We start from the raw sequence: 11,450 nt of genomic DNA, 5'->3' as shown, positions 1-11,450 counted from the left end.
GGCCCCCCCCCCCCCCCCCCTTTCTTTCCTCTGGTATTCTTGCTACTGACTCATAATTTATAGGTTTGGAGATTTGAAACTTAAGAATCCAGAAAGTAGAGCATTTGCTCAAGCGTTTCAGAAGAACTATGCAGGGAAGGTCATGGAATGTCACTTAAATTTGTTGAATGTGATACGTGCTGGTGGCTATTTGCCAGATCGAGTTACCAATCTCATTCTTCAATACCTAAGCAATAGGTGGTCTAACTTTTTTTTTTCCTCTTCCAGTTCCATACAGAATATTCTGTTCCTATGCATGCTATTTTCCACTTCCTTCTCTGATTTTTTAAACTCTTAGGTGGAAAGGACTCACTTGATATTTTTTTTATAATGTATATTCACGGTTAGAATTGAAATATGAACATTTTGTAACTGAAGTAACAAGGATATGGCACTTTTATCTGTCACTGGTTAAGGAGTTGTTTTGACAGAAGTTCTAGCTTTCCTGTCTAACTTTGGAGGAAAATTAGTTGTTGGATATTAATATTTTAAGTAGAAAGTGGGTTCATTTTATAAGGGGGAGAAAAATGAATTTTGTATGAATTCTCATTGTTTTTCTCTATGCTGTAAGTTGATATTATGAATATATTTTTATCCCTTGATTTCTGATGTTTTTTTTTTGTTCCAGTATCACAAGGAATAGTATGTACTCTTTGTTGCAACCTCGACTTGATGTTCTGCTTTTTGAAATAATTTTCCCCCTCATGTGCTTCAATGACGATGATCAGAAGCTTTGGGATGAAGATCCTCATGAATATGTGAGGAAGGGTTATGGTAAGGCACATGGAAATGGGTTTACTTCTTGGAAAGCTTGAACTAATGAATACACTGCTCATATTTTAATGCTACACACATATTTTGTAGATATTATCGAGGATTTATATAGTCCAAGGACTGCTGCTATGGATTTTGTCAGTGAGCTGGTTAGGAAGCGTGGGAAAGAAAACCTTCCAAAGTTTATCCAATTCATCGTTGGAATCTTCAATAGGTATGTTTATAGATCTGATGTCAATGGCTGATTCTGTTCCCGTGAAATATGATACAATGCAATATACTGTCCCAGGTACGATGAATCACCTCTTGAATTGAAGCCCTATAGACATAAAGATGGGGCTCTTCTTGCTATTGGAGCCCTATGTGACAAATTGAAACAAACAGAACCCTACAAGGCTGAACTTGAGAGCATGCTAGTTCAACATGTTTTTCCTGAATTCTGCAGTCATGTTGGGCATCTCAGAGCTAAGGTCCGGTAGACTTTACTGTGGTCTTAATCAATTGTTTTTATTAATAATATCTAATATGAACATAACAACTGTGAAAAAATGTTAGTCAACCTTAATGACTTAACAGTATATTAATATGCCGGTAATCTCGTTTCTGGGTTTCCACTAGAAGATTTTATGGAAGTGTGCTGGGGCATGAAGATGCTTCTCTTATTAGAGCCTTCTATTTATTCACAAGACTTGGATGCTTTTAAATGCACCTTTCCTCTCTCTCTCTCTCTCTCTATATATATATATATATGTAATTTTGTTTCTAAACGAAACTAGTTTTATTATGATTACATCCTTTGTTTAGCATAGTAGGGCTACTGCATAAGCATTCTGCAGCCATTTTTTCTTTATTGTTTATAATCTTATCAAATGGATGGATTTGTCTTCTTTAGCCTAAAAGAAGCGCAAAGGGATGCGGAAATTGTATAATAGCTTTTGCATGTGATCCCATATCTCATTTTCGTTGTACACAAGTTGTAGTTTTCTCATTCTAATTGTGCTTTTTGTGAAAACATATTATGATGTTGGGTTTGATAAATCATGTCATCCACTTTAAATTTACATTCATTAACGTTTTTGGTTTAATTGCTACAGGCAGCATGGGTTGCAGGACAATATGCCCATATCAATTTTGCTGACCAGAATAATTTCAGAATAGCCTTGATTAGTGTTGTTTCTGGGATGCGAGACTCAGAACTCCCCGTTCGCATTGATTCAGTTTTTGCATTGAGATCTTTTGTTGAAGCTTGCAGAGGTTTATACTTTATGTATAGATATATTCTTGAGAATTTCCCATCACAAATAGATAGGTGGAGACTTGAATTACAATCTCTTAGAGGGCGTAGGAATGCTTGAACCACCAAGCATATTTTATGGTGGCAGTTTATACTTTATATTAGATACTTACTAATATTTTTGGTCTAAATGCTGGTTTGGATTTCAGTTATTGACGGAATCGAGTTTCGTTTAATTTGCAGATTTGAATGAAATCCGTCCTATCCTTCCACGACTTCTTGACGGTTAGTTGATGAACATGTCATGGTCATAAATAGTTGTTATTTTGCTTATATTTAGTGACTGGGAACGTTTTCTTTTCAGAATTTTTTAAGCTTATGAATGAGGTTGAAAATGAAGAACTTGTATTTACTCTGGAGACTATAGTTGATAAATTTGGGGAGGAAATGGCTCCTTATGCGCTTGGATTGTGTCACAATTTGGTATTTTTAATTCTAATTTCAATACAGAAATAGATGTGGATATTTTTATTGACGGCTCAGAGGTGACTTTTTGAAATTGGATCCAGGCTGCGGCTTTCTGGAGGTGTATGAATACTGCAGAAGCAGATGATGAAGCTGATGATTCTGGTGCTTTGGCTGCAGTTGGGTGTTTGCGTGCAATTAGCACGATTCTTGAATCAGTGAACAGAATTCCTCGACTTTTTGTCCAAGTTGAGTCAACATTGCTCCCAATAATGCAAAGGATGTTGACAACTGACGGCCAAGGTTTGCATCATTTTGAAATATACTTCTCTTGCTTCTTGTTGGCTGATTACATTCCTTGAGTTAATATTTGATGTAATTAATTCTTCTTTTTCTGATCTTGTGAGATGGTTCCTGTGCTTTCTTCTTGTTTTGATTTTCTTGCGGAAGTATCTGGGAACAAATCCATTTCATTCTCTTTTTGAAACTTGTTTTTCATATATCAACGAAAAAGTTAATTTTAAAGTCCATGTTTACAAACTTTTTAATTGTAACTTAAAAATTAGTGCCAATAATTGCAGTAGGTGTTTGTTCCTCTTCCCTTTTAAAGCTTTAATGTCTTATTTGATCTTTGATGCTATTTGCAGAGGTATTTGAAGAAGTCTTGGAAATTGCTTCATTCATGACATTCTTTTCCCCTACCATATCCATGGATTTGTGGAGTCTTTGGCCACTGATGATGGAAGCATTGGCAGAATGGGCCATTGACTTTTTTCCAAGTATGTTGTCTTTGTAGCAAGCAAACTCATTCATTATTGACGATAATATGAGCTCTATGGGCATACCAAGGAACTTCTAAACACAGTTGATTTTTACATTCTGCTTTGTGCAATAGGACTCATAATTCTTTCCTGGTGTAAGTCTAGTTGTCTAATTCTGTTGCCAAATAAAATTTCTGAAAAATTGCATGAAAAAGTGCATGGGCTCTTGATGCATGGAAAAGTTTGAGGTAGTGGTCATAAGGGTTTTAACTATTTTCTGGTTGGATGGGCAATGTGAAACAGAGTTATGCTAGTGAAGCCTGTCTAGTGGTTTGGTACCCTTTGCTGCACCTTATCTATAAATGATGTAGATGGAGATAATGGAAAAGAATGGCTGTTAGAGGAAGCATGTAGCTCACTGGAATGACATAACTCCATAACATAACTCCATACGTATTCAAACTAGCATTGGTTACATCAAGACTAGTTTTAATTTTTTATTTAGTTTTGTTTTTCATAAATCAAGTCCAGTTTTAGTTGTAATGTTCATGCTGTTGCATTTTATAACTTTTTAAGGGTTAGTCTGTTTGCAGTATATCAGACATTTAGTGTCATGCATGTTCGTATTTATTTAACACAATTATTTCTGGCGTAGTGTATGACTTTTAGCATGCAGATATATAAAATGAATGTTGCACTAAATGACCCTGGGTATAAGATGGCTGGTTCTGATGTCTTCTTGTTCACAGATATACTTGTTCCGTTGGACAACTTTGTATCCAGGGGGACTGCACATTTCCTCACATGCAAAGCTCCTGATTACCAGCAAAGTCTTTGGAACATGATTTCATCAGTGAGTTGCTTTACTCTTGAAAGAGAAGTTATATCTTCCATTTTGTTTTGAACAAGATAAAACTTCTCGTTGAAATGATGAAATGAATAGATATTCAAGGAATACAAACTTCGAGAGGGAATGAAAAAGAAAGAAGAAAGGAAAATACAATACAGTAAATACATCCATATTTAGATTTAACCATGAAAATAACTCTTCTCCCTATTTGGTTCGTTAATGGGTGATTATGTTGATTATTTAGTGACGATCTTTCTTGGTTTCTTATTAAAAAAAAGAAAAGAAAAAAGTAGTCGCACTTTAACTTAGCTGCTGAAACTATTTTTGTTGACTTGCCTCCAATCTGATAAGCTCGTACCATCTTACTCTAGATAATGGCTGACAAGAATTTGGAAGATGGCGATATTGAGCCTGCTCCAAAGCTTATTCAAGTTGTCTTTCAAAATTGCAAAGGTCAAGTGGATCAATGGATTGAACCGTATCTCAGAATCACAATTGAACGCCTGGACCGAACTGAGAAGTCATACTTGAAATGTCTTCTAATGCAAGTGGTAAGGGTTGAGGAGTTAGGTCAATATACTATATAGCTTTTCTCCCCTATCGCAATACATGTCAGGCTTGCTCCTTGGTTCTTCATACTCTGAGTATTACTTCCAGATGACATGCTATTTAAGATAATTGAATTTAACCATTAGCAGGGGAATTAGATATCTCTTATTGCTATCTTGTTTGGAACTTGGTATCTTATGAGATTCCATTCTATTCTGGAATGTTCAATGGTATAATGATTTATAAATTATGCAAGTATAGGGAGTTTTTTTGATCCTTTGTAGAGATACTCTAAGCACGATCTTTTTCAGCAACCAATTTAATAGTTAATGACATTTGCTTGTATGACATGCTTTGGGTTCTATTTTTGCTCCTGTTATTCTTTTAGCATTTTTCTTATAAATATAAATATAAATATTGGTTACTTGAAGAATTTATTGGTACAGAACACTTGAATCTCTCACTGTGTAAGTATCTTGCTTGTTTTACTGATGGTATTTACAGTTGCAGACTTTCTTTTAAGGCTCACCAGGTAGTTTTCTTGAGATTTTTTGTTCGCTTGGTGTAAATTGAGCTGAGGGTTTTGTTGAAATTTCTCTTGCAGATTTCTGATGCTCTTTACTACAATGCATCATTATCACTCAACATATTGCAAACGCTAGGTGTTGCAACAAATGTATTCAATCTTTGGTTTCAGATGCTACAAGAGGTCAAAAAGAGTGGTGTACGAGCTAACTTTAGAAAGTAAATTATTGTTCTCTCTCTCTCTTTCTTCTTGGTGGTTACTTGCTGTTGATGTTCTCTGGATGGTTTGGATTTTCCACCTGAATGGTCTGTCATGTTGCAGGGAACAAGATAAAAAAGTTTGCTGCTTGGGATTGACATCTTTGCTTGCACTTCCAGCCGATCAAGTACCGGGGGAGGCTCTTGGGCGTGTTTTTAGGGCCACCCTTGATCTACTTGTTGCTTACAAGGATCAAGTTGCAGGTCTCTCTTTCACTCACTCACTCTATCTCTTGTTCCTTATTTACATCTATAATTGCAGGCCGAATTCACATATATATTCTGCTCCTTTGCATACAGAAGCTGCAAAAGAGGAGGAGGAAGCTGAAGAAGATGATGATATGGATGGTTACCAAAGCAATGGAGATGATGATGGAGATGGTTCTGACAAGGAAATGGGATTTGATGCTGAGGACGGTGATGAAGTTGACAGCATCAAGCTTCAAAAGTTGGCTGCACAGGTCTGCATCATAAGTGATAGTCTGGAATGATATCAGCGTTTTATAAGTATCTCTGATAAATTATACAAGAACTCAAACCTGAGTTGCGTTGTAATTTCTTCTTGAACGGACTTTGCAGGCCAAATCTTTCCACCCGGTTGATGAAGATGATTATGACTCAGATGATGATTATGATGACGATGATGACGAGATGCAATCTCCCTTAGATGATGTGGACCCTTTTATTTATTTTGTAGATACAATCAAAGGTATGTGGAACTTCTTTTAGTTTGATTTATTAAGTTCCAAACTTCCTGATATCACTTAACTTACTATATATATGTTTTGGTCCTTCCTATTTGAAAAAATAAGCTATTCAAGTAACAGATCCAATGAGGTTCCAGAGTCTTACCCAATCACTAGAGTTCCAATATCAGGCTCTTGCACACGGTGTAGCGCAGCATGCTGAGCAGCGGAGAGTAGAAATTGAGAAGGAGAAACTGGAAAAAGCCACAGCCGCCTCTTCGTGACCATGAGTCGAGTTGTCACTTGTAAGGCTAAAATTTTGAATTGCTCTCCTGGTCCCGTTCATGTCCATTGGTTTAGTAAATGATTGATTGAATGCAAAAAGAGTCGGTTGCCATTCTCTTGATTTGATTGGGTTCAGTGTCCATGGATGATGTCTGAGCCCCCAAAAGTTCAGATCTGAAGTTGCTTGACATGGTGGTGCCAGCCAAGTTCCCATACCTAAAGACAATGCAAATAGTCTCAAGTTGCCAGAGTCGATTATCCTTCGACCCAGACAGTTCGGTTTGGGTCGATGGTTCAGTGAGTCCCATGCATTGGATGGCAGAACATAACTGCCTATCCTAGTTTGTCTCGTCTCATTTTTGCCCAGGCATATTTCATATAGAAAGTTCATCCACATCTCCCATTTTTTTTTCTCCTGCTTAGGCTATAGGGTCTGTAGTATTTTTGATCATTCATTCCTTTTCTTCTTAAATTATGTCGAACGGATCGGTATTATTTTTGTGATTGATTGTTTCTCGGCCTGTATTCATAAAGGTCTCGACCTCGGCCTGTATTCATAAAAGTCGAAGTTTAGGTTAGTATTTCCCTCCATCGGTGTCCTGGTTTTGCAACGGGCGACGGAGTTGGCTAGTTTTTTTGGGTTCGCTGCAGAGAGAGCTACTAAGGGTAGCTTTTGACCATGTGGATTGTGGCTGCTGCTGTTTTTGATTCTTTTATAATATAAAACTTGTGGATGAATGAATGAGAAGGAAACCTGTTTCCTTGGCTCTCTTTCTCTTTTCCTGTCTCTCTATTGGCTTTTTCTCGTGATCTTTTAGATTGAATAGTCGAGTTATGCCTCTCGAGGCCAAGTTTTCTCGTGATTTTTTTTCTTTTCCTTTTCGGCCTCGAAAGCTCTGATTTGATTTGGGATATGCCATGGAAAGATGCTGTTTTTGCACACAAGAGGTTGTGGTAAATGGAGCTAAGTGCATTAGTGGGTTAAAAAGGTTAAAAAGGTCAAAAGGAAAGTGGTGTTTAGAGAGAGAGAGAGAGAGATTATAAAATATTTGTAAGTGCGCAAAAGGCATCAGAAAGGGAATAAGAACTTAGAGAAAGAAGGAAAGAAGTATGAATGGTTTAAATATTATAGGAATTTTGGAATTTGGTGGATGTTGAAATGTCCATTTTCAACAACCTTCCTAATTCTTTCTAAAATAAAAAATCCTCCCCCCACTTTGACCAATTTACCCTTTTCTTCTAATACTGTTTTTGATAAATTTTCATTATTTATTTTTTTGGGTTTTATAGGATATGATTTGTACTATGAATTAATAAGCATCGATGCATTGTCACATGTGATTGTCACACTGACATAACGATTTCTTATGATTTGATTACTAAATTTGTTTGATTATGTCCGTTCATAAGGTACCAACTATTCTTTTTCACTCCTTTTAATAACTCAAAATCCAAGGCATTGCACAAAAAATCTAATTAGCCCTGTGATGATCACATTTTATAGGTTATTTCGTGTGAGGTACGAAGGGAAAGCTTCCACTTTTCTATCTCAACTAATAAAAGGAACCGACCAAAAAGTAACTTTTTATTTGAGGTCAAAGACAGGAAACTACGTGCAAATCCTCATTAGATCTTAGTTGTTCTTAACAATGATATTATTGATTTAAGTTTTTGGGTAATGGGTAATTTTCAATAAAGTGAAAATTCTTGTATTTTGTGTGAACATGTTCTTGCTCGTTACGTATACAAATGTTTATTTGATAAATTTATAATAATTAATGGTATAAAATCAAATTAATAATAATTATCTCAAAAATGTTGAAAATTTTAAGGTAATATTTAGTTTTTAGAAAAGAAAAGAATATAAATTAAATAATAAATAATAAATAATAAATAAATTAAAGGTTCTCTTCGTGAGACAAGTGGGTAAACCCATCCCATGTGCTCTCATGTGGTGGTTGGCCCTATCTGGGTCCCACATTCCACTTCTCCTACCCTAATCTCTCTCCTCTTTCTCTCACCACAATTTGTCACTATTATTTTTTTCTTTACAATCAACAAAACTCTTTAGAGGAAATATATATATATATATATATTCTCCCATCCCGAACGCGTATGGAGTGTCACGATCATGCTCGTCCAAGACGTGGGCCACGCCAAACCCTTTAATTGATTTCATGTTGTATTTTCTGTTCGTATGACTATTCGACAAAATCATGTATGAGTTCACCAGACTTGAATCGTCTCAAAATGTATTATACGGGGATGCTATTAATTGTTAATTACTCCTACTTCGAGTGATATAATAATTAAGCGGTGGTATTTTTTTTTTTTGCTTATAATTATATAATCCTGCTTTCATCTTTCTTTCAACCTTGCTTTCCAAACTCTCTTTCGAAAATCTCTCTCCCCCTTCTTCTCAAGACGGGGCTAGAGGTTTGAACATACGTTGCTCGACCGTAGTGGATGTGAATCCAAATTGGCTTGACCCATTCGGTGTTGGGAGTGAGTGCCGCACAATCGTAAAAATCAACAACCAAGAAAAGTACGATTATGACACGGTGCACATGTTCTATCAGGATTGAAAAATCCATCGCCTTTCTTACAAAGAAAAAAAAAAAATCGAATTCCAAGCTCTTAACTAATGAGTTTGGTTCCAAGACATATAAGACTCTCCTCAACGATGTGTCGACACACGACACTCTCGAATCTCGAAGAGCCTAGCTTTAATCCACAACTATTTCTAGTTCTAACAACACAACTACCTTGCCCAAGCTAGTAAATCTGTGAAGGTTCATTCTCTAACTTTTCTTATTCTGATACCACTTATCATAATCGCACTTTAATGACAGCGTACTTGCAATTGTGCTATACTCACTTTCCAGCAATAAGTGAGTTAAGCCTATTTGTTCTTGTGTCACCTACGGCCAAACGATGTATTCTCGAGCCTCCAGCCTCGATTCAAGAAGAAAGTTTTATAAAACGGGGGCAGAGAGATTTTGGAAGAGTTTTGAAAACAAGATTTGAGGAATTGAAATTGGTGCTATATGAGAATGCAAACAAAAGACAACAACAACAACGATTTACTGCATATAACTATCGGGTATGGAGAAGTTGACACAAAATACAGCTCTGATACCGACCGTTACAATCATACTTTTTGAACCATTAATTTGAGATGATAATTAGTGTCGTATTCGACGCGTGATCCCCGCTCTACACCCTCTCAAAGTGATTAATTATAAAGAAAGCCATTGGATTCCTAAAGCCCAAAATTCCCCATAGCCATCCAATTCCAATCCTCTTATTCCTTCTCCTATTGCTTCATTCCTTCCCCTATCAGGTTCTTTCTCTCTGAAAGTCTGTGTTTTTAAGCTTTATAGTGTTTGTTTGTGATCACTTAACATTATTATTAAGCCTCAAGTCTTTGCCTTTTGTCCTTCCAACCAAGAGGTCCCTCTACACAACAAAATCTCAACCTCCAAAAAGATTTGTTGTGTCAGAGAGTTAGTTGTACTAGGAATTCGAGATCCTTGTCTCTCTCGATCTATCTTTTTTCTCAATGGCTTATGAATCCGGTATAACCCCGATGAATTCCTCTTCATCTTCTCTCCGACTAGCTCGAACCTTCCTCCGGTCCTTCTCCCGGATCAAATCCCGAAGACCCACCACTGCGGCCTCTCGGTCCGCTTTCGAGCTTAGACGCCGGAGTCGACGGATAAAAATCGCAGCCTACTCCTCCATGGCTCGCGTGGCTGGGCCACAACGGACATGGGCTAGAGCCCTCCTCTTCAAGCTCAATACTCGAGCTAGACATAGGACTTCGATGAGACGCCGCTGTTCAACCATGCCCTCGGCCTACCCCGACGACCATGTCGGGAAGCTCCGCCGCTTAGTTCCGGGTGGCGACGGAATGGACGTGTGCACCTTGCTGGAGGAAACTGCCGACTACATCCATTGCCTCTCCGCGCAGGTTAAGGTCATGAATGCCATAGCTCATCATTTATCAAAAAATTGATATCCAACACAATTTTCATCAACCATAGATCATATTCAATAAACTATACAAACAAGATGAGAGAGAAAGTAGATAGAGAGAGAAAGAGATTTTATTTTTGTGCATACATATATATATATATATATATATATATATATATATATATATATATAATAATTGTGCATGCCTTGAGAAAAAGCTACACTTTTTATAGACTTTATACTGTTTTTCTGGATGTAAATATATAAAGGAGCCATTTTTTTTTTTTTAATGAAATAGATAAATCTGAAGAACCCTTTCTTTTTTACTCTTGATGTTCTTATTAGTAGGAACAAAAAATGAAATTTTGTATGAATTTTGTATGAATTTACAAACTTTGCATCAAATATTGAGCAAGCTGGATTTTCTCTCTCTAAAAACATGTTCTTTCCTTCTCTCTCTCTCTCTCTCAAAAACATGTTTCATTGTAGGTTGGATCTTTGTCTTGTCTCACTTTCGTAAAAAACATGTTTGGCTAATTATTTTTGTCATGTTTGAGTAGAAAAATGTTGCAACAATTTTTTATTTTTTGGTTTGGGAGGATCGGTTTGTTCTTAAAATGTATGAAATTTCTTATTTAGGGTTCGATAAAAAAAAATTCTAAGCAACCTAATAGTGTTTTAGATCAAACTCAATATGAACTTATTGGATGGAAGATATTATCAACTTTACTTGAAAGGCGTTAGCATAAGTATTTTTGAAATTGTATGAGCTACTGAGGAACAACGGTAAATTAGGTTTCAGAGAATTCAATTCTCGTTCTCAACCCATGACCAATATGAGCTCGAGGTTTCCTTCGTAACTCCCGGAACTTCTTCGTAGTGGCTCCGTTCCATGCCTCATTTCATAGAGAATCTCAAAGTGACTCTATTTTATTATATTTCATCCATATCTCAATTGAGAGGATAGTCCAGCTCTTTCCTTTGTTCCAAATGGTATGGTTTTCTTGTAATGGTCAAAGATGATGGACTAATTTATAATCAATCAA

The 11,450-nt window shown here is 36.5% G+C and overlaps 2 protein-coding genes across 2 annotated transcripts in view; both read left to right on the top strand.

Moving 5' to 3' along the window:
- LOC111498088 (importin beta-like SAD2) overlaps positions 1-7,196 on the top strand; it is a 9,735-nt gene extending 2,539 nt beyond the window's left edge. The window contains exons 7-22 of the mRNA XM_023149160.1: positions 64-237; positions 668-813; positions 904-1,027; positions 1,103-1,283; positions 1,908-2,067; positions 2,291-2,332; positions 2,412-2,530; positions 2,617-2,815; positions 3,160-3,291; positions 4,023-4,126; positions 4,495-4,674; positions 5,277-5,416; positions 5,520-5,659; positions 5,756-5,916; positions 6,035-6,164; positions 6,268-7,196. Coding sequence (XP_023004928.1) covers positions 64-237; positions 668-813; positions 904-1,027; positions 1,103-1,283; positions 1,908-2,067; positions 2,291-2,332; positions 2,412-2,530; positions 2,617-2,815; positions 3,160-3,291; positions 4,023-4,126; positions 4,495-4,674; positions 5,277-5,416; positions 5,520-5,659; positions 5,756-5,916; positions 6,035-6,164; positions 6,268-6,425 — 2,290 coding nt within the window. The 3' untranslated portion in view covers positions 6,426-7,196. The remainder of the gene's footprint in view (positions 1-63; positions 238-667; positions 814-903; positions 1,028-1,102; positions 1,284-1,907; positions 2,068-2,290; positions 2,333-2,411; positions 2,531-2,616; positions 2,816-3,159; positions 3,292-4,022; positions 4,127-4,494; positions 4,675-5,276; positions 5,417-5,519; positions 5,660-5,755; positions 5,917-6,034; positions 6,165-6,267) is intronic.
- A 2,508-nt stretch (positions 7,197-9,704) lies between these two features.
- Positions 9,705-10,547, top strand: LOC111498183 (transcription factor IBH1). Its single transcript, XM_023149324.1, has one exon. The coding sequence runs from the start codon at positions 9,989-9,991 to the stop codon at positions 10,442-10,444; it is 456 nt and encodes a 151-aa protein (XP_023005092.1). The 5' UTR covers positions 9,705-9,988; the 3' UTR covers positions 10,445-10,547.
- The last annotated feature ends 903 nt before the right edge of the window (positions 10,548-11,450 follow it).

The sequence above is a fragment of the Cucurbita maxima genome, unplaced genomic scaffold, assembly GCF_002738345.1.
Source record: "Cucurbita maxima cultivar Rimu unplaced genomic scaffold, Cmax_1.0 Cma_Scf00024, whole genome shotgun sequence".
In the NCBI taxonomy this organism is placed as follows: domain Eukaryota; kingdom Viridiplantae; phylum Streptophyta; class Magnoliopsida; order Cucurbitales; family Cucurbitaceae; genus Cucurbita; species Cucurbita maxima.
This window is presented reverse-complemented; position numbering and strand designations above follow the sequence as displayed.